Source organism: Protobothrops mucrosquamatus, unplaced genomic scaffold, assembly GCF_001527695.2.
Source record: "Protobothrops mucrosquamatus isolate PMUCROS unplaced genomic scaffold, P.Mucros_1.0 scaffold488, whole genome shotgun sequence".
NCBI lineage: Eukaryota > Metazoa > Chordata > Lepidosauria > Squamata > Viperidae > Protobothrops > Protobothrops mucrosquamatus.
In genome coordinates, this window is record NW_015386807.1 from 313,277 (window position 1) to 336,060 (window position 22,784).

Here is a 22,784-nt window from a genome sequence, read left to right on the forward strand (position 1 = left end):
TCAGACCCAAAAGTGCTTTTCGAAAAGGCAACTGGGTTTCTTGGTTTTCTCCTTGAAAAAGTTTTGCTTCTCATCCCAGAAGCTTCTTCACTTCTGAACTGAAGAAGCTTCTGGGATAAGAAGCAAAATCTTTTCAAGGTAAAACCAAGGAAGTCCAGTTGCTTTTTGCAAAAGCACTTTTGGGACAACCATGACCTGGATGATTGAGAATCATCTTCCTTCATTTCAGACATCAGCATTCTAGCTTTCCTATGATATGAGAGATCAGAGAATAAAATACAATACTCCTTCCATTGACAAAAGAAAAAAATACAAATTAAAACATTATTTTAAAAGATAGGAATTAGGGCACAATATAGCAAAACAATAACAAGTTCAATATTCTTGGCATGAGTCTGTGTTCCTCAGAGCACTCTGACTCTCTTGCAGCCAAGCAGCTCTTCAGGACTCAAAAGGGCTCAAGAATTAGATGGAGACCTTCTTGAGAAGGTTTTACTTTAGTATTAACCAATGCTGCACCTTTATGAACATTGCCTACTGCCTTAATACTCTCTGTGTGTGTTTTTTTTCTTGCAGGTAAATACTTTCCAGATAGTCCTCATCACTGATGGCCTGCTTTCCTTCACTATCTTCAACTATGAGTCAATAACCTGGACCACTGGCATGCATGCCAGCAGTGGAGGAAATTTAGCAGGCCTGGGAGGGATAGCAGCCCAGGTAGATTACATGATCACGTTCAAGTTAGTCTCCTTTCTAATACATGGCGTACATTCGTGGAGATGGCTAAGGATGATGTTGATTGTCTTGATATGGCCATGGCCCAGATAATCCTTAGCCTCAACTTCTTAAATAATAATCTTATTTTTCCCATCCCTTCAGAGCTTAGACTACATAGGACCTTTAGTGAAGGAAACTGCAGCTCTTTATTTTGGCCAGTGCTAGTTGAGTTCCTTCCCTTCATGAGCCACCAACTTATTTAAAAGAGTCATCCAGCAATGACTGCAGCAAGTACAACTTTCTCTTGGCATTTATATTTCACCCTATATGTTGTTTTCTTTCTTTTAGTTGGTGGCTGTTCGGATGTGTGGATATACTATTAATTGATCTATGCTTGGCCAACTACTAGCAGTCATCTCCAGTAAGCAGGAAGTTGCAGGTGTATAGAAAATTAATCCATTTTCAGCCCCAGAAATTCAGGAGGGTAGGCTTTTATGATTGTAAACAGAGCGGTAACCACATGCTTTGGATACTGTACAGTGCTTTAGGAACACCCTGCCTTGGCTCAGCCAAAGTGGGAGAGAGAGGAAGTTGAAAAGTTTTTCACCAGGCACTGGCTTCTGACCAAATTTGTGAGAACTTGCTGCTGTAATTCACAAGATGATAGAGTGGCTCAGCAGAAGCACCTCGCAGCTCAGCATGGCAGAGGCTGCTGCTTGGCTGGAGCTAACAGAGCTGTGCTCATTTTGCGGAAAGCAGCAAAAGGGTCCAAAATTCTCTTGGATTCGCCCTGTATAGATGAATGGGGATGAAAATAAGCTCAGTGTTTTGTGCGCTTTCCAGCTAGTGAGTCATGGATGAGTGGGGATTACTGGGGGCCTTTTGGTGCCAAAAGCCATTTGGGAAAAGAGTTGCACTAAGTAGACCATCTGAACTCCCTCTTCCCCTCCCACCTCCTTTTTTTCCCTTTTAATGATGACAGTTATCATGTGTTGTAGCCAAAGTCTTTAATCACAGATGACATTCAAAACAGTAGGAGATGGCTTCTAGACTATACGCTGCTTATTTTCTCCTGGTCTGTCCTGAAGCAGCTGGAACAGGGGTCCAAATAAATGGTTGTCCTGGAGAAGAAATGCTTGCCTCAACATAAACTTGCAAGTAAGCCTCCAGATGTTGGTGGCCCACAACAATGTTTGCTAATTGTGAGCCAGTTTTAGTCATTTATGAACTGACGACTGTATGATTGCCTAGTCAAGAATTCTTATCCCAAGAGTCCTGACTCCTGGCTTACAAGGAGACTCAAACAGCTACATTCTGGCTACATTTATTACACTCATATCCCCTTTTCCCCCTGTGGAATCAACTTGATATATGCTGGGGTCTCCCATTTAGGCGTTGACAAGACCAAGGACCGTAAAGTTCAGGCAACATGTTTCATCACAATTGAATGCCCTGGGAATTGAATGTTTAAGAAGTCCAGAAAGTGGAGATAATCTAGGAACAAATGAAGCTGCCATATATCAAATGAGATCATTGGTCCCTTTTGCTGAGTTCTGTTAACACTAGCAATAGCATTTCAAGATTCCAGATCAGAGCCCTTCCCAGCCCAATCTGTAGAGTCAGAGGATGCTCCATATATACAAAACATGTGATTTTTCACTGAACCACAGAACTTTTCCTGTAAGTAATTTGTCAAAGGAAAACTTCTAGAACAGGGGTATCAAACTGCCGGCCCACAGGCCGGTTGCATGATATGGAGGTTGCGCCCACCCCAGCTCCGGGAATGCAAAAAAAGTCACGATATGTCACAACATGTCATGTGACACAGTGAGTTTGACACCCGTGTTCTAGAAGAGCAACTATTATCTCCACTGAGGGAATCAGAGGAGTTGTATTGCGAGGGTTGCTAATGCCTCCTATGCGAAATAGTAGCTATTTAGATGAGAAGCAGAAATATGAAGCAACATTCAGGGAAATTGGATGCTTCCCTTCCTTATGTTCTTGCAGTCCATTCCTCTGCAGGGCACTGGGCATGGTGGAAGACAGAGGTCCCTTGCATTTCCCCACAGCAGCCCTGCTTTCCCCAGCAAGAGGTTTCAGTCTCTGCCCTTGTCTTCCTAGGCAGGTTTCAATGCCGGTGATGGAAAACGGTATTTTAACATCCCCGGATCCCGCACTGATGACATTGTCGACGTGGAGATGACGACAAATGTGGGTATCCCCGGGCGCTGGGTATTCAGAATCGATGATGCCCAGGTGCAAGTGGGGGGCTGCAACAACACAAGTAAGAGGACAGCAGTTAGGTTTATTTAATGAAACCAATTCTTCCAGCCCTTCTCTTTGTCCCTGTGAAGGTTCTAGTTCTATGAAGGGCAGGAGCCATTGTGAGTGGCACATAAACTTCTGAATACTTTACTGAGTTGTTACATTAATGCAGTATAATAAATATGGGATGTACTGTGCAAATTATAAATTTGGGGAATATGGCTATGCTACTCAGACTGAATCCCTTGGTGGCTGTAGATCTCTTCTGGTTGATTAAGAGCTACTTAATTATTTCTGAGAATGAAACTAGTAGAAATAAGACATACTGTAAATAGAATACCTCTGAGAAAAGCAGGTCTTTATATGAAAGGATGATGATCCTGAAATTAAGATGATTCCATCTTTCCCCACAAAAGGTGGAGTGAGAGAACAAATTCATCCACATCTTTACTGTATTCTCAAGTAAATCCTAGACGATTCTCTCATTTTAACACTGAATTATTTGGGAGATGAGGGAAAGCTAGTTTCTTTTTAGTCAATACTCTGTTTGTTACACTTCATATCATAGCATTCATTTCAACCATGAGCTAAAAGTGGCATCTATGGTGCTTTCCTCTCCTGTTGGGCTGATAGAAATTGGCCCCCAATTACCTACTGAGGTTCATGGTGATCAGAACTCAAGTCTTCTCATTAGTTCTTACATGCCAAAGCTGTTGGTTTAGAAAAAAGACTAAAGACTCTTAAACTGTAAATTAATTCCATACAAGCATAAATCCAAGCATAATTACAAGCATAAATCCATAATGTTTTCTTAAATCAATTCAATCATTTTTTATAGGACTGGATCCCAGAGGTAGGCCAGTTTTCTCCAATCTGATGCTCCGAATATGATAAGACTGCAGTTTCCAGATTATTCCGCAAGCTTAATAGCTGGAATTCTGGAAGTTGCAATCTCAGTGCAATATCCAATTGGATATATTAGATTCTATCCCAGGTTTAATTGCAAAATATTTAATGTGTGGAGCTCTGAGGTCACTAGTAGATATGTTTGCAAATCCATACGGGGAGTGAAATTAAACCTCTCCTAGGGAGGCTTAAACCATCACTAAAAGCTATCCATCAAGCCCGATATTATTTTCCTGCAATGCTGAGGGTTTGTTCAAAAACCGAAACTTCCCACAATCTGTGCCCATCAGTTTTGCAGGGTCTGCATGACTTCTGAATAAAAACATTTCAGATTTTTCCCAATCTTTGGCTCCATAGAGTTAAATGAGTTCTCTTCTGACTCTTCATCCTTAATTTAAATTTATCTTTTTATCTTCGGGATATGCTTCTTTGGAGCTGTCTAACTATTGTTCCTTCTTTCTTCTCCCACCCCTGATTTCCAAATTTAACAATTCTAGAGATTTAGTAGATGATTTTCTCTGCCTCTCTTTTATTTCCTTGAACACATAATTTTGTTAAAAATATTAATAATGTTGGCAAAATTCTTTAATAATGGAAAATTTGTTGATATTAATGTAATTCTTAACTCTTGGGATTGTCATAAAAGTATTACAATATAGCAAAATGCAACAAGATGCCATGAAGATTATAGAATTGATCAAAAGTATTTTGCTGTGAAAATGATTTAATAAGATTATTAAAAGTTCACTTAATAAAAGGCTGAATATTGATCTATCAAAGATATTAATTTCATTATCTAGATTTTCAGAAAGATTGTAAAACTCCTACATAGATCAATAGAAATACTGGCCTGGACAGCTGGGGCAATTGTAATTTTAAATCCAATTTAAATGTGGATAAAGTCCATTACATTGTGTGGTTTTGAAACAAATGTGATACTTCTGTACATTGGTGATCTAAATTCATTATAGGGAATCATCTACAAAGGAAGTTAGATTAGTGTGATGCTCCTGTTGCCACATCATCTAACATCTCCCTGATCGTGCTTCTAACTATTGAATAGTGGGTTTATTTCTTCATGCAGCTTCAGTATGTTTGACACTTCGTCCTTGCTTGAATGGAGGAAAATGTATTGAGGACTGCATTACGGGGAACCCTTCATACACCTGCTCTTGTCTTGCTGGTTTCACTGGAAAACAATGCCAAATTGGTGAGTTCTGCTTGTCTGCTGTGCACAATTGTACAGAGCAACTGTACTATTTCAGCAACAAATTAGACCTTATATAGCTACTTGTTTTATTTTAGATGGCAATCTATAGATTATTTTTTTTCTCCCCTGGGGAAAGAGGAATTGACTGAGTAAATCCTAATTCATAGCACCTCTCATTTTCTCTTCCAGATGTGGATGAGTGTGCTTCCAATCCATGTCATAATAAAGCATCTTGTATTAGTGGCATCAACAGCTTCAGCTGTTGGTGTCCACCAGGATTTAAAGGAGCTACATGTGAAATTGGTGAGAAATATTGTGTAAGAGCAAAGACAAAAATCCAATAACAAATTTAAGGAGAAAATGTGATTATGATTTTAGTATTAATAATATTTAGTATTTAATTTTTTGTATTGTGCTTTAATTTTTTTATCTGCCTTGGGTTCTTGCTTGAGCAGAAAGCAGATTAATTAGACACATAACAAAAACAAAGTCGTAGCAAAACTTCTTTGTGGCAATTACTTTAATTTTAGGAAAGAAGGTGCTTTAATAACATAATATCTTCAGAGGTGTTGGATTACACTTCTCAGAATGCCCAGCTAGGAAGACCAAAGAGATGAAATGGAAGCGTATGCCCCAGATAAGGCAGTTCGGTATGGCTATCGGTACCATGAAGCTTTCCATAATATGCTTCCACATAATTTTCATTTCAATCTCCTTATCTTCCATTAAACAATACTAATTTCAATAGCTGGCCTGTGTGCATATTCAGAAGCTGAAAGATTCTATAGCTTATATGGTTTTCTCGGTGAAAAAAATATCTTAATGTCATAATTTAATTTTCTTTTTTGTTGTTGTTGAAATATAATAGAGGAGTCTCCATGTGAAACCAAAGAATGCCAGAATGGTGGGGAGTGCCAAATAACAAACAGAACAGCTGTCTGCCTTTGTCAGCCAGGTTATACGGGAGAAGACTGTGAAATAGGTGAGCCAAAAATAAGCATGTGTATTTAATGTAATCACCATTTAATCTCCTGCTCATCTGATAGCAATTGCATTGTTTATTTCTGTTCTATGTTAATAGGTACTTCTGTTTATTTAATCAGTTAATTCCCTATTTATGAATAACAGCTCTTATACTGTTTGTGCAGTATAGTTTTATACAAAATGAACACTATACCTTCATTTCAAACTTAATATTTTTGTTCTCTTTCTTTTCTCTGCAGAAATAAATGAATGTGAGTCCAGTCCATGTCTGAATGGTGGGCAATGTATGGATCTTGTCAACAACTATACTTGTGCCTGTGCAACACCTTTTACTGGACACCGTTGTGAAATAGGTGCCTGATTTTATAACTGTGTGATGGCATCCTTTTTCCTACAAAACTAGTCTTGATTGTTCTTTCTCTTTCTTTGCTACTTTCAGGCCCTCAGCTTAGACCAGGAGTCTTCAAACTTGGCCCTTTCATGACTTGTGGACTTCAACTCCCAGAATTCCTCAGCCAGGCATGCTGGCTGAGGAATTCTGGGAGTTGAAGTCCACAAGTCATAAAAGGGCCAAGTTTGAAGACCCCTGGCTTAGACCCATCCTTGTATGTGTAATCTTCACTTATTCAGCTGCATTGATCTATACTGAGGCTCCCTCTTCTTCTTCATTCTAGAGCCTTCAACCTGTGAGGGCAGGAACTGCAGGAATCGACAGATGTGCAACTATATTCGTCCAGGGCGTTATGTCTGTACATGCTCACCAGGCTACTATGGGAACAATTGCCAATATGGTGAGCATATTTGGTGTTCCCCTGTACATCCTACTCTCATAGAATGCTCTCCGCTAATTTTTTTAATCCAGTGACTAGTTATCTTTGACATTCAAATTGTTCAGCTTCTTCTTTAGTTTATTTTTGGGAAATGGCAATTGTGTTTCATCCTCCAATTTCTGCTTATTCATTAAACAGTACAGCTCAAGGATAGGGAGCTTATTTTGACCAGAGGTTCAAGTTGACTGCATTTAGGTGACTATCAGCATGAGTAATCCCGTTCCAGATGTACTTGCTTTGGATCCATGCTTAGACTGAACTAAACTAGTCATTTTACTTAAACCTTGCATAAAGGAATTCATTGCCCTCACCCCAAGCTCCTAGTTTTTAATGAAGCTTTGAAGTTGCCTTAAGTGATACCAGTACAAGGTGAGTATTTTAAGAACTCAATGCCATACTGTATGGAAGTGTGTTTTGGAGAGGAGTCTCCCTATGTATGCTTACTGCACTTTACTCCTGATGTTCATAGCCCTCTTTGAACTTGAGTAATGGGGCATGTGTTATCTGATCATTAAAAAAAATCTTTATAAGAAGTAAGAAATATGTCATTGCCTGATGGTACCAAGCTACTAATAGACCTTACCACTTTGCCTGATGGAACGAACACTGGCATCCAGACTATAAGGTTTTTTTTATTTCAGTTCTTAAATATAATATAATTCTAATTAACATTACATGAGAGAGCACTTAGGGACAAAGCCATTAAAACATCATCAATAAAGAAAATATATAAAAGGCTAAAATATTTAAAATGGAACAATTCAACCATAATGAGTGATAAGTTCTACAATCTTGGGATGACAATTGAAAAGGTCACTTCCAGGGAAGAAACAACAAACTGAATTGAGTGCTTCAAAAAAATGGAACAGAAAAGCTAGCAGATTAAAGAGCTGGCAGGAAGACTGGTTTTCATATTTCCTCTGCTAAGGTGAGGAGGGTCCAGTCATGTGATGCCTCAATGACCATGCTGTTAATAAGGTAGAATCAGCCTTTGAGGCAGAACTTTCCATCCATTATCTTATGCTTAGTAAAGCCTAGCCCACAAGTGACCAAACTTTTTGCACTTCGTGTAGGTCCTCCCAATATCCATGCAGTGGTAAAGAAGAGTTGATATGTAAAGCTGGACATACAGGAACTGCCTCCTAACTTGAAAGCCTACATTTTGGGGGTGCTAGATTGTGTAAAGTCGTCTGTGTTTATTTCGCATGTGTCCTCCCTGTAGAATATTAAGAGAATAAATAAATTTTTACACAATCAAACTGAGTGGTTATCAGATAAATGCATACAGAACAATAAAATAAGACAGTAATAGAAACAAAGAAGAAAATATGGTAAAAATCAGGCAGCAACGAAGCAAACCCACATTGCCCTGAAGGGCACCCCAATCACTTTTGCCAAAGGCCTAGAATAGATGAACAGCAATGTCTTCAAGACTGTCCAAAATAACAGCAGGATGAGGGCTATCTGGATCTCAAGGGGAACCTCATTCAGGAGCCAGGTGCTGAACATTCATTTATCAATTTTATTTATTTATTGAATTTATATAGCCACCCACCTCACAAAATACAATTATGTATCGTGCACAACAATCTGTATATTCGTGATAGATAGCACTATTTAATCAAAAGAAGATGAAGCACATCAGCCCTGCCAGATGGGATTGGCTGGCTGGATGCTATGAGAGATAGGTGGTCCAAAAAGTAATCAGGTCAGATATCATGTAGGCTTTATAGATAAAGACCAGCTTCTATATTTGATACTGAGAAGATGTTCTAATATTCTTTTTTATGCTACGGAAATGTATCTCTATTTATATGTGATCATGATTCCTTCACTAATGTTTCTAGGTGGCCCCAGAATATCTAATGCCTGTAGCTCCAATCCATGCCAGAATGAGGGTACATGTCTTGAAAGCAGTCAAGGTTATATGTGTGAATGTTTAGAAGGATACACAGGAACTGATTGCAGAGATAGTAAGTATTAGAGTCAAACATACTAAACAAAATGTTTGTACTCTCCTTAAGCTTCATGCATGTATACTGTTTCCAAATTAGCAGTGGAACGCTGCAGTCTGGGTGGGCAGTTCGCAGAAAACAAATCATTTTTTGTTTTCTTTTTCAAAGTGATTGTATCTGAGCAGATTTTAGCTCTATAAAAATTACTACTACTACTACTACTACTACTACTACTACTAATACCTTCTCCAACCATATTAAATTCCCAGTTGTTTTAGATTTATCAGTAATAATAATAAGATCCTGTCAGGAACCTGCAAAGGAAAACATTGACATAATTAGCAAAATAATAAGGGAATTGATGTCGCTATTTGCATGTGGTGGTACTGATGACATGGGAGATAGTGACATGACTTCAAAGTTAGATGCATGGTACAGTAGCTATTATTTCAGTTTTGTATCATAGCCATCATACCTCCTTGCTTGAATTCTGCTCTCAGAATTTTCAGAATAGAGGTTTGTAATGTTTTTCTGCTGTCAATTTTATTTCAAAAGACTTGCAGATTTGGGGTTTTAACCATTTCAAACTGGGGATTAAAAGCCAAATGGGCTGCAGTAAAAGATTGTAAGCAGGATTTTAACATTTCACTTTTGTTGTATTTGGGGGGAATTTAAGATTTTTCTTTAACTATATAAAGTCTGTTTTAAGCCTTACACTTTCATCACCACCACCAATCCTGGTATTTCTGCCTAAAAATGTTAGGAAATTGTATCAATGATTTTCAGCAACAGTAATATTAAAATTGGTGGTATAGTTGAAGGGAACTTTGACTGATGTAAATAAAGGCTTTCAGCACTACATAGGGCTACCTGTCATTATTACACAGAGAACAGAATCAGCTCCCCTCATGTGTTGCTAAGCTTTGACATGCTAATACTTCTAGATGATTTTAATCCAGGGGCATTTTTTTCTCGAGTTTCTGGAAAACTAGTTTCTTTCATGCTCCCACTGTATCTCTTGTTGACCTCATTCATCTTCATTAAGCTTTTCCCACTCTGAAGCTTACAGGCACTAATTACTGGCTCATACCATCTTCTAGGAAGAGAATAGGCAATGTCTGACATACCATTTTTTTTAAAAAGCAATAAAGCTCATTAGAGTTGTTGAACCAAGGACAGATACCACCACAAGGGAGCATTTAATAGGTAAAGTGTGATTACTCCTGTAGGGAGCACAGCTGGTTTGTAATTTGCTATTGCTTGGGTAGTAATTAAAGAAAATAACTAATGTTACAAGGAAAGGAAGTAAAAGTTCTTCAATATAAGATATATAGCCAACTCTAATTCTGATGTTTCCTTGCAGCAGGCTGCATCATCCTGCTTTGGTTACTGAATGGAGGTAGATTAATGCAGGTCTCAGATTTGCTGGCTCAGACAAGTCTAATTTGTCTCGATCAACTTTCTTCTTCCCTCCCCTGAATTTTTGTAGAACTCTCAGAAGACTGCGAGTGTCGGAATGGAGGAAAGTGCCTGGATGGAAATGTCACTGTGTGCCATTGCCCACCTGGATATTTTGGGCTTCTCTGTGAATTTGGTAAGAGAAATGTTTTCTAATCTATGCAAAACATTTATTTCTTCTTTAGATTCTTGCTGCGTGTGTGGTAAGGTGACAGGGTATATTGTGGTACCTTTTAAGTACAGTATAATCCATTTACTTCTGTGCAGATTTTTATGGATCAATTCTGAATCACGAAATCTTACATGATAATCAACTGGTGAGTCTTTAAGGTGTTATCAGATGCTACTTTTTGTGTTGCGAAAGATTACCTCTCTAGAAACTCCTAGAGTGTAATGTGATGTTATTTTTATTCTGACTGACATTTCCATTTGTGAACATGAGCAGATGAACTGTTTTCACCTAACTGCCCAACCAATGTTTTAATTCCTTCAGAGCCACTCCCTGGCATATGATTGCTAAAAACACCAAGAACCAAGCTAACAGTCCAGATTTTGTGGGCCACAAGTAATAATCTGAGTCTTTATCTATAGCTGGTACGTTCCAGTTATTTTAGACTACAGATCATATCAAACCGGTGGCTGATAATCTGACCAAGTTGAAGGGTTAGTCTAAGGAAAATAATTTCATTCCATGCAGCACTGCTCCTTCTCTATATTTTCTTACTTTGTAAGTATTATAGATAATTTTCCCTGAGCTGGATAATTGATTCTGCTGAGTATCTAATGGGTGATATTTCTCATCATTATCTGTAGCATGCTCAGCTGTGTAATAGAGAATCATCCTATATGTGCTTTTGATCTATTGCAGAAGTGACTACTACACCTTGCAATATGAACACCCAGTGCCCTGATGGGGGTTATTGTATGGAGTATGGTGGCAGTTACCTTTGTGTGTGCCATACAGATTATGGCAATAATCACAGTAAGTAAAACAGGCTCAGAAGACTAGAGTGTGTCCTGACTTTAAGAACCATGATGGGGAAGAGAGGAGAAATTCATGTAATGATGCCAATCAAAGGCTAACCTGGTTAGTGAAGGTTAAGGGATAGGTTTAAAAATGAAAGAGGGAGAAATGCAATCTTGAGAAATGCAATGTAATTTATAAGGAACATGCAAGTGACATGATAGTGTGGGAAAATAATGTGCAAGTGACTTGTAACATCTTTGTTGCTGTTTATACTTTCTCTTATAAATGATAAAAATTGGTGAGAATATCAGGTGGGCTGTTAAGTTTGTGGTTTATGAATAGTAGGAAGGAGAACCTGCTATATCTTTTTACATTCTAAAAAACAATCCTTTGACACTGACATTTTCTCACCATCAGTTCCTTTAGAACATTAACATCAAAGAATAGAGGGATTTTTTTTCAGCCATGCAATATGAAAGAAAAGAGTTAGCCATCACTCTTTAGAGCATTGCAAAATCTCCAACCACACTTCCATCTTGACCCTGTGTATATTTAAGATGATGTCATTCCTATGTCTGCATGGCCTAGAATATCCGTGGGCATCTGAATTCAAAGAGATGTGTCCTCTTTTTCCATGTCATTTAATTGAGCTCCTCTCCATGGGGCAGGTGGGTTTTTCATTTAGCATCAGCCCATGTGAGGCCATGTCTGCTTTTGCAGCTGAGCCACCCTCTCCATGTGACTCAGAGCCCTGCCTGAACGGTGGATCTTGTGATGCTCGTGAAGACTCCTACACCTGTGACTGTCCCCGAGGCTTCACTGGAAAATATTGTGAGAAAGGTACTTGACAACACAGAGGTGATTGAACAGAATCTACATTCTCAAACTTGCTTTGATGAGAGATAACCTTTTCACCCTAGAACAGGATTGGGTGAGAAACTGATTGCAAGGATTGGTGCTTTTTCTCTCATATGATTGAACTAGTGTATGGTTCATCCTATGGCCAGCTAAAGTTGGGTGAGACCATTGTAGAAGTATACTCTCTCTAGAATAGGGGTGTCAAACTGCTGGCCCGCGGACTGTTTGCATCATGCGGAGGCCGTGCCCACCCCAGCTCCGGCCATGTGAAAAAAGTCACGATACGTCACGCCACGTCACATGACATAGCAAGTTTGACACCTGTGCTCTAGAACAGGGATGTCAAACTCAATTTCATTGAGGACCGCATCAGCATTGCAGTTGGCCTTGGGGGGCCGGGTGGTGTGGCCAGGGTGGGTGCGGCCTACTTGGTGGGTGTGGATTGAGTGGGTGTGGCCTATTGGGTGGGCATGTGAGAACGCCCCGCTGCCTGCCGAAACCCCTCCCCAGGAGCCCATCAAGCTGGATATGTGAAGTAGGTGAGGGCCATTTGCTGGCCACTTCCAGGCAATGATGCATTTCTTCATTCCTCACAAAGGGTGACACCTCCCCAGCATGCATCCAGGGGGCAGGGCTGACATGGCAGGGGCTGGTACCTCGTTGTTTCCAGATGGTCTTGTGGAGCAAGTACTGAATGTGGAGCAAGTACTGAATGCATTTCAGCATAGATGGCCACCACAAAATTGTACATTGGCTCCCGGCCGGCCTGGGCCAGGGCCAAGGCAGCAGGGGCTGCTTCCTCACTGTTTCCAGGATGGCTTCACAGGCCACATGAAACCACTTCGCGGGCCGCATCCGGCCCCCGGGCCTTGTGTTTGACATGTCTGCTCTAGAACATTCATTATAGGATCCTAATATGTCTGTATCAAAAAGTACCCAATACATTGGCCTTTGGAAAGTATTAGATTTTGGAGCTTGGTGTGTCTTAACCTTATCTAAGAAAGAAGTATTGGAGTAGTTCTTCTCAACATTGCCAACTTTAGGATATGTGGACTTCAACTCCCAGAATTCCTCAAATTGGCTGGGAAGTCTTTATTTGGAAAGGGAAAAAAATATGGTTTTATGTGGACAATCTATATTGAAAATAATTTTGAGCATTCATGGGGACATGCAGAATATTGCTGGCAACTCCTTAAATCAAACACTTTGTTTCCTGGGGTCAGCAGACAGTTACACAAGACCCCACCACTTTAAGAAGTTGCAGAGAGTTATCATCTAAGTGTCGCCACATGCTCTATGAGACTTTTCCCTTTTTTCTAATGCCAGTTTGTTCACAAACCATTCTTAAAACAAAGATTGGTTTAGCAATATTTGTGAAAGTTATACATAGCAGAAATTGGCTTTGGCAAAGTATTTGGTTTTTCTATCTTGAATTTATTCATAATCTGTATCTGTGGATTGGTTGCTGTAAGTTTAGGAATTAGTTTATTGTGATGAAAGAATTAGACCAGCAAAGAACAGACTACTCCTTTCATGCCATTTGCATGGGTTTATTTTCAAAGGATATATAGCAAATATCACTACTTTTCTCTTGCCAGCAAGACCCAAATTGTGCAGCTCTGGACCCTGCCGCAATGGAGGGACTTGTAAGGAATCAGACGGGGAATACCACTGCACCTGTCCCTACCGCTTTACAGGAAAGCACTGTGAGATAGGTACTCAATGACGTACTATTTTGTCCCGTTGAAATGCTTTGCAGTTGTACACTCTGTAACTTAATTTTTTATTTTTATAGGTAAACCTGATCCTTGTACCTCAGGGCCTTGTCATAATGGGGGCACCTGTTTCCATTATATTGGCAAATACAAATGTGACTGCCTGCCTGGATACACTGGACGGCACTGCGAAATAGGTATTGGAATAGGAGGGATTTTTGTCTACTGGAGCTTAATTGTGAATCCGAAGACTTTGCCTGCAGCCTTGGGCTGGGCAAGAGGTTTTTGTGGTTAGGTTCTTCACTCATTAAAAGCAACAGGTATTTCTACCCCCCAAAGAATAAAGTTAAGGACGTGCCCACTTTGCATTAGTATTTAAAATATTTATCAACAATAACTACCATGAGAGGATATTTTAAAATGGCATTTATTGTAACAGAAAAATGTGATAAGTCTTTGATAACAATTTATCTCTTCTTAATCCAGAGGATAGTGCACATCCCTTCAGTTGTTGCTGAACTATAGTTTCCAACATCTTTCACTTTTGGCTTGTAGGAGTTCAAATCCATATTTGAAAGACAATACAGTCACCATCCATATGCTAATCCCCTGAAAGCTACATTAAAATAAAAGCACCTGAAAAAGTGAGGGAAAAGTTATGTTCAAAAGCTTCATTAACTTTGATGTTGCTTGTGTAAAACTGCAAATGTATAGTTTAACAACTCTTGTCTACTATACTTGATTAACCTCTTTGATAAAATTAATGACTTCTGCATTGAAGAGAGACAAGATATAGAATAAGTTGAAGTTTGGCTATTATAATCGCCTCTTAGTAAGATAATTTACTCTGTGGGCATTAATCTTTTGCCTCTTATATCCCCAAACAACCTGGATCCCACTTCAAAAATATTTACTTTTTTCCAAAAAGGACATTAATATGCTATCCTGTTCTGTTCTATTATGTTATTGATTCTTTCATCCTCAGTGTCATGATCATTATCTTCCTGAAAGCAGCAAAGAAAGGTTTCAGCCATATACATAAATTTTGGGTCTTATGTCACATTAAACTCAACTGGATATAAGTTCTGAATAGGAACTTGATTGGCACTTCAAGACTCTACCTACTTTATATACGTATAGTAGAAAATAACTTGATAGTTTTTGCTTGAATAGACCAAAATGATGGAAGAGTAAATAAAAACAGGTAAAGAATGAAAAGGCGATGTTAGGTCTACCTTATAAGTGACAAGTGACAAGTCATTATACTTCCAAGACTGAAAAAGCTATTTAATTTAATGAAATATACATCAGCTTAGATTCCAGGAAATTTTAAATTACTGCTTTGATTTGCAGATTTGAAGGACTAAGCTACAGTATATTAATGTTTAAGGTGCTGGTCTGAGACTAGAAGAGCCAAATGCAAATCTCCACTTAATCATGGAGCTCATTGGGTGACTTAACTCAGTTCTTCATGGTATCACTGTAGTAGGATAAAGTCTCTCCATGTACAGCATATTGAGTCATCAGAGAAAAAGGGAATATAAATATAATAATAACTACCTAAAAGATATATATTTGGCTGCAGATTGGGTTTTCTGTGATATTTCCAATGGATATTATTGGATAGGGTCACACTAATGCCTCTTCAACAGCCAGCCCCTCCCTTCTCTTCTCTTCTTTCATGCCCTGAGATGCCCAGGGAAGTCTAATGTTGCCCTTTGTTTTTTCTTATATTGAGAAAAATATTTCAACAGATAAAGCCATCATCTAACCTCCAGTTTCTGCCATTAGTGAAATTGTATTAGTAATCTCTTATGTTAAGGTCCTGCATAGAACCTTTTGTAAGCTGGGAATGAATCTGTTTTACAGCTCCTTCTCCTTGTTTCCTGCATCCATGTAAAAATGGGGCCATTTGTGAGGATTTTGGCAACAACTATGTCTGCATATGCTCTGCAGGTTACACAGGAAGACATTGCCAATCAGGTAACTTTAGAAAAGCATAATACACTCTTGAGAAGACAATTCCTTGTTGTAAAACATAATACTTATCACCATGAGATTCATCTGTGCCAGGAAAGAGGGCAGTGCCTACATTTTTATTAAACAAAGCACCGGTTTTCTTTTTTGAATAGAAATACCAGTGTTCTAGAATATTCTACTTCACACATTTTTTTTTATTTTTAGAAAAAAAAGTGTTTAAAACCTGGCAGCACAGCTAGAGTAAGGCATGCTGGAATTCACAGCCCAGAGCTTTGCAAATAATTTTCTTTTCCCTCAGAGACTAGGGAACTAAAGTTTGTATCCATATTGATTAGAAGTTGTGCCAAAACTTGCATTTGTAACATTCTTTAAATAAGCATGCAGGTATGATTGCATTCTTCTGGATGCCAATAGCTGAAAGCCTGCCTGATGGCAAGCTACAATAAAATACCTTTTCTAAAATAACTCTGCACTCACGCATGAATGTGCCTTTATATTTACACCCAAAAGGCTCATCATCGCTGTGAGGCCTTTATTTATGCAAGTCATATGAGGCCTTTATTTATGCAAGATTATACTGGCACTCATTGCTTTTTATCTTTCTCCTACTGTAAACCCCACTGTCTTTCTCTTGTCTCTCCGTGTGTGTGTCACTCTCTCTCTCTCTCTGTTTTTATTTTAGAGATTGACTGTGGTATCCCCACTGAAGTGAAGCATGCTCAGGTAGCATTTAATTCCACTAAGATGGGCTCCTTGGCAATATATCACTGTGCTCTTGGTTATATTCTGAGTTCCCAAAATAACCCTCGCCTATGTTTGGCACAAGGCATCTGGAGTGACCCACCAGAATGCAATGGTAATTTGATTCACTGTATATATGTGTGTACGTATGTATGTGATAGAGAAAAAAAAGTGAGCATTGTTTTTCTGTCAACTTCAAACAAGTATTTCTCTTTTGACTTTTATTTTTCAGCCCTATTCTGTAACAATTCAACATATTAATCTTGAAAGAATGATTGAATGAAATCAATCCTTTTGATTCCTATATATTCTTTAATTATGCTTTAAAAAAATCTTTCATACTTAGTTAATGATAGCTGGGAGAATGTAAACTAATTTCATTTATCAGTAGCACCAGGATGGACTCAAGTTTGCAGGTGTTTTGGAAGCTGGTATTTATTGATTTATTTCCATGTGTGACAATATATGAAATATGTATATGAAGTTTCCTTGCATGGAAAATTATTTTCTTGCCAATTCTCTACCTTAAGATAAAGGTAGGGGAATGAGACTTTTTAGTATAGAACTTTTCTTCTCAAGCATCTCCCCAATTTTGTACCTGCTTTGTGCTATTAAAAGAGAACATCCTAAATATAGGAGACATTGCCAGGACAAGTAGTTATCCAGGACCAGGACCAGGCAATGTGGTGCTCTACACAGTTTTTGGGACTAGGTCTCCCAGCCTATTACTATGAGCCATATAAGCCAGTTCTGATGAGAGTTAAAATGTGGAATGCTTGCAGAGCATCTGTTTGCCGTGGTCTATTCTGAGCAGTTTAGTTCAGACAAGATTCCTGCATTATGTCCAGCAAACATAGCACTTGCAAACTCAAGAAAAATATTGTGTGGATAATTCTTGACAGAAGAATAAGAAGTAAGATAATGTTGATATGGCTACAAGACATAAAGATTGAATAGATAGGGTTTATTGTGAAGGAGAAGCAATTCCCTTCATCATCCCGTAAAAATAATAGGAAACTCCTGTTATCTACTGTAATCAATGGTGCCTACAGATGACTGGTGTAATATCCTTAACTCCAAGAATCATTAAACTATTTAAAACAGAATTTCTGGCTTGCTGCTATATNATGCTTATAAAGATGCCTGTACCCTAGAAGCGATTTAGTCTAAGTTTCTGAAAGCCACACTTCATGTCCTTCATTGAAACGACCTTGTACAATTAGAGCTTGCCTGCATTTCTTTGGGGCTGGCCTGAGACTTTGCCATCTCATATTTTGGCTGAAACATGTAGAAAAAAAGGGTGTTCCTGATTCATCACATCCTACTAGATAGATTTTCCTCATCCCTGAAGAAACAAATTGACTCTGATGTGGCATATTGTGACTTTTCATTCCTGGCAGTATTGATGCTTGGGTCCAGATAAAGTCTTAATTGAATTTAAATAGAACATTTGAGGTTTATAGACCTACAAAATGGTACAGTTACAATCATGCACCCTTATGGAATAATTGCAGGTTCTTCATGGACAATTCCTAGATACCTCTACAACATCTTACATGTTCCACATAGGGGATTTTTTTTTATCTTAGCTCAAATTGGCACACTACCAGATATACTAATATCCTGTACAATAACCATATGTGTATTTACTCTGATTTAAAGTTTGAGCCATGTATTGTTGCAATGCCAATTGTACCACCCATGATGTCTGGCATTCATAAACCTGATTTTCAAAAAAAATTAGTTATGTCTCTGATCAAGAAATTACATTCTTCCTTCTGCAAGATTATAAAGATTACAAGTTTCTAGCAATAGCTATCATTTGCAGAAGTCAGCATTTTTTATTGTTTCAGGTTTGATTTTTCTGTATGTTAAATATTGTATCTGTGTTTTAGTGGAGTAAAGGGAGGGAAGAAGGAAGGAACTCATTAACTACATTTCCATAAGAAGTTTCTGCTCACTGTTATCAGCACACATAATAACAATAACTATAATAACAATAATAATGAATAATGATTCTTCCCTACAATAAAGCATTGCTAATAAAATTCCAAAGGGAGGTTAATCCTTCTTAAAGAAGGGATGAAGCATCCCTATTTTCTATGCTTCAAGTCTTACCAAATCATCAGAAAAATCTCCCAGAATTTAGGAAGCTGTCTTTTCAAATTACATTATGTAAACAGATATAACCATTTGTAACCATTTATAGTCACTTTTACTGAGTTGTAGCAGTTCTTCCTTATTTTGGATAGATCTCTTAGTTCCACTTAGGTTGTTAGGGTTTGAATCTAGAATTTCTTTGTATCAGATATGGCTCTTCCCACTTATATGAAACGTGTTTGGGGAGAAGAGAAGATATTGCAATTGTTTACTCCTTTTTGTCTATTTAGCTACTTCTCTTAAAAACCATATTCCCTGTGTTCTGATGATTGGGAGGGAGGGTTATTTTTAAAATGCACAATTTTTGAGGTTCAAGCTAATGATACCCAATATCTATATACTTATAATTTAAGAAACAAGAATGGAGCACTCTCTTTCCAGATGCTTCCTAGACATCAGATTTTCCATTGCAGATAGGTGATGGGTGCTTCTTTTACCTTCTTTTGCAGAAATCGATGAGTGCAGATCTCAACCCTGTCTGAATGGGGGGTTGTGCAAAGATCAGATTGCCCATTACCTTTGCTTGTGTAAAGTTGGCTATACAGGAAACAACTGTGAGTTGGGTAAGAGAATATGTAAATATCTTTGCTAGGAAATTGTTTAATGTCATTGTTTATTAATGCAATACATTGCTAATTGGATCACAACTCTGTTAATACTTTGGATCCTTTGATCTCAAAAGCAGGGCTACAACACATGGGGTGCCAAGGTCAAAATGACCCCTATGAGATGACAAAGAGATTCAGAAAACCCCAACACTTTCTTACCATCTAGTGCACTTCCAATTTTAGCAGCCCATATATGATAGCCATACCTGAAAGCTTTCCTAAAACGTTATATTGTAAGAACTTGACAAAAAGCTATGAAAGAATGGGCAAGATTCTTTCTGGGCAAACCACCCAGAGCCATCTGGTAGCCGCCCAGACTCATTGGACTAAGTTGGACACCTATATAAATTGAATAAATGAATAAATAAATACATGAATAAATAAATAAATATAAAAATTTGCATTAAAGTTCTTAGGAAATTTTTGTCTATAGTTTGTCTATATCAGATCTTACTGCAATCAAAGGGCTCCTGGCATCTTCCAAGCAAAACATTAATCAAAACATCTACAGTACAATTCAAAGTAAATATTTTAAAAATTTACATTTAAAATCATATCCTAATAAATCATCCACAACAATCACAATAACAAAAACAAAAAATGAATAGAATGTGGTTCCATGACATACTGAACTGAAACACTCTTCAAAAAACTCAAACTTTCATCTTTGTCTAAAAGTCATCAGGGAAGGAGCCAGTCTAATCTCTTATAGGAGACCATTCCAAAACAACTGAAAAGCAGCATTTCTTGGCTTTAGTTCCTTGTCAACACCAGCACTTTTAAAGTATACTTAGAAACCAACCAACAACTGGTACAGGAGCTGACAGTATTGGAGTTATGTGTTCTCAACATTGGGTACAGGTCAAAACACAGGCCTCTACATTCTGGCCCAACTGCAGTTTCTGAGTGCTTTTTAAAGGAAGCTTTATATAGAATGCATTGCAGTAGCATGAGGGTATGCGTTGCTGTAGTCGGGTCTTCCTGCACTAGGTGGCTGCATTGATTGCACCAGCTGAAGGTGGACAATGGCCCTTCTAGCATAATTTCCACTTGCTTTCGAAGCAGAGCTGTGAATCCAGAAGGACTATAAAATTGTAAAAAAGTCCCTTGGATGTAGTAGATATATTTGTTTGGAACTGAACTGTATTTTCAGTCATTATCTACCAGATGAATCAAACTACAGTTCCCAGAATTCCAAGTCACCATGAGTAATTGAACATATCTAGAGTATACTAAGTTGAATAAAGCTAACATAAGTGAGAAATGTTGGCAAATTGTGTGAAACAGCTATATGTGGGGAGGGGATGCAGTGAGGACAGCAAAGTATAATACTCTAATCATTTTTCATTGAGTTATTTATTTCACACAACTGTCTGTTCCTACATATGCAACTTTTCTTCTTCCTTGCTTGCTAATGTTCTATGGAGACGAAATATGATTATCTAGAAAAGCATTCCATCATGCAATTAAATACTTAGCCCATGTTTCCTTTCCCAACAGACCTAAGGTGGCAATGTTTTATTTGCATGTATTTTAGGAAGGACATTTTGAACGCACTTTAGGACAGGAAGAACTAAGCGTTTGAGCACATCAGGTTTGGAATATTATCACCTATAGTATATTGTGAGCCATGGTGGTGCAGAGGTTAAGAATGCAGTATTGCAGGCTAATTCTGCTGATTGCCGACTGCCAACAGTTTGGTAGGTCGAGTCTCACCAGCTCAAGGTTGACTCAGCCTTCCATCGTTCCGAGGTTGGTAAAATGAAGACCTAGATTGTTTGGGGACAATATGCTGACTCTGTGAACCACTTAGAGCGGGCTGTAAAGCACTGTGAAGCGGTATATAAGTCTAAGTGCTATTGCTATTGTGTGATTTAGCTGTAAACTACTGCAATTCCTTTCAGATTTGGATTCTTTTAAGATCTCTTGCCTAAAGGCTAGAGAGGAGCAAGGTCCTATTACTTCTCCATAGTGAGCTCTTCATATGTTCTGGAGAAGAGTTCTTCCTATAAAGAAAGAATCCTAAGTATATAAGGAAAACAAAAACATCACATCCCGAAATGTCCACAACAGATCAGATTAAAATGGAAAATTAAAGTGAATTCCATTTAAGTGCAGTTTCACCAATCATTATGCACCTGACCTCCAGATGTTGGGGGATAATCTTAATAACTAAAGTCGTGGTGTGTGAAATATCCTGGTCTCAAAATAAGATTTTTATCAGCTGGATCACAATTGAATAGTTGTTCTTTTTGTTCTCTGCTTGGGAGAACAGCAAAACTTTTCAGATATGAAACTTCTGTTTTGACAGAGATAAAGGCAAAACCCAAGCCATTAATGCAATTCTTCTAAGAAGAATGAGAGGAATTAGTGCTGGGAGCGCTGCAAATAATTTATTCAGGAATGGAGTGATGCAAGCTTGAAATAATGCCATTGTTTACAAGGGGAGGGTTTCACAAAAAATGAAAGTAGCAAAATATTAACCAAACAAATAGAAAGCTATGTTATAAAATGATGGCCAACACATTCCACAGTACTTTTTCAAATTACAAAATAATCCCAGGACATTCCTTAACTATTGGATGTATTGAATTACATTTATATCTATTTCTTCATCGGGCTCAGTTGGCAAACTAAATAAATAAAAATAAAATCTGCCTCTTGTTCAATCAGTTCTCTCCGTATAGAATTATGACTATTGTCTTTTACCTACTGTGAGCAAGTACATCTGCTTTTGCTTGAGTCATATAAAAGCAACAACATAAAAATAGCTGCTTCCTTTGTTGTATCTGTTTATTCCTGGATACGGTTGTCCTGTTCTTCTGTTGCTGCTGTCCCTTTTTAACATGTCATCAGATAGTGAGGAAAACAATGATGGTGCACTGAAGCACTGTGCATTGAGTGGCAATTCAGACTTGGCTCCTCTAGTATGATTTGTTTGCTTTCTATCCCATGCCCTGCAAGAGTACCACTTTTTTCTGGGATACATGTCTGTCTTCAAGTCAATCTTGACTACTGATCACTGCCTGGGCTACACTCTGTGGTTTTCTTTGCAGATTTTCAGAAATAGTTTGCTATTGGATGCTTTCTGAGAGAGAGGGACTGGCCCAAAGTCATCCAGCTGGTTTTGTGTCTATGTGCCCCACTGTACTCTGCAGCAGCCACCACCTGTACATGTTCATGCCACATAGTTCCACCCACCTGTGTGCCCTACCACACTCCTCTGCAGCCATGCCCCTGCTTGGCTATGCTCACATCATGTCATGGTAGCCACCTGCATGCTCTCCCACACTCTGCAGCAGCCACCCTTGCCTAGCCACACTTGTGGTGCACTGCAGCAGCCATATCTTCATGGGGCTGCATTCTGTAACATTCAGCCACCCACTGGCCTGCTTGCGAGCTGCCCAAAACTTGCCACTTTGTGCCAGCT

The 22,784-nt window shown here is 38.5% G+C and overlaps 1 protein-coding gene across 1 annotated transcript in view; it reads left to right on the forward strand.

Moving 5' to 3' along the window:
• Positions 1–22,784, forward strand: part of SNED1 (sushi, nidogen and EGF like domains 1) — a 68,949-nt gene that overhangs the window by 32,639 nt on the left and 13,526 nt on the right. The window contains exons 3-18 of the mRNA XM_029284280.1: positions 577–717; positions 2,839–3,001; positions 4,973–5,098; positions 5,288–5,401; positions 5,967–6,080; positions 6,322–6,435; positions 6,757–6,873; positions 8,760–8,885; positions 10,357–10,461; positions 11,194–11,307; positions 12,013–12,132; positions 13,749–13,865; positions 13,946–14,062; positions 15,735–15,848; positions 16,528–16,701; positions 19,196–19,309. Of these exons, the coding sequence (XP_029140113.1) occupies positions 577–717; positions 2,839–3,001; positions 4,973–5,098; positions 5,288–5,401; positions 5,967–6,080; positions 6,322–6,435; positions 6,757–6,873; positions 8,760–8,885; positions 10,357–10,461; positions 11,194–11,307; positions 12,013–12,132; positions 13,749–13,865; positions 13,946–14,062; positions 15,735–15,848; positions 16,528–16,701; positions 19,196–19,309 (1,990 nt within the window). The remainder of the gene's footprint in view (positions 1–576; positions 718–2,838; positions 3,002–4,972; positions 5,099–5,287; positions 5,402–5,966; positions 6,081–6,321; positions 6,436–6,756; positions 6,874–8,759; positions 8,886–10,356; positions 10,462–11,193; positions 11,308–12,012; positions 12,133–13,748; positions 13,866–13,945; positions 14,063–15,734; positions 15,849–16,527; positions 16,702–19,195; positions 19,310–22,784) is intronic.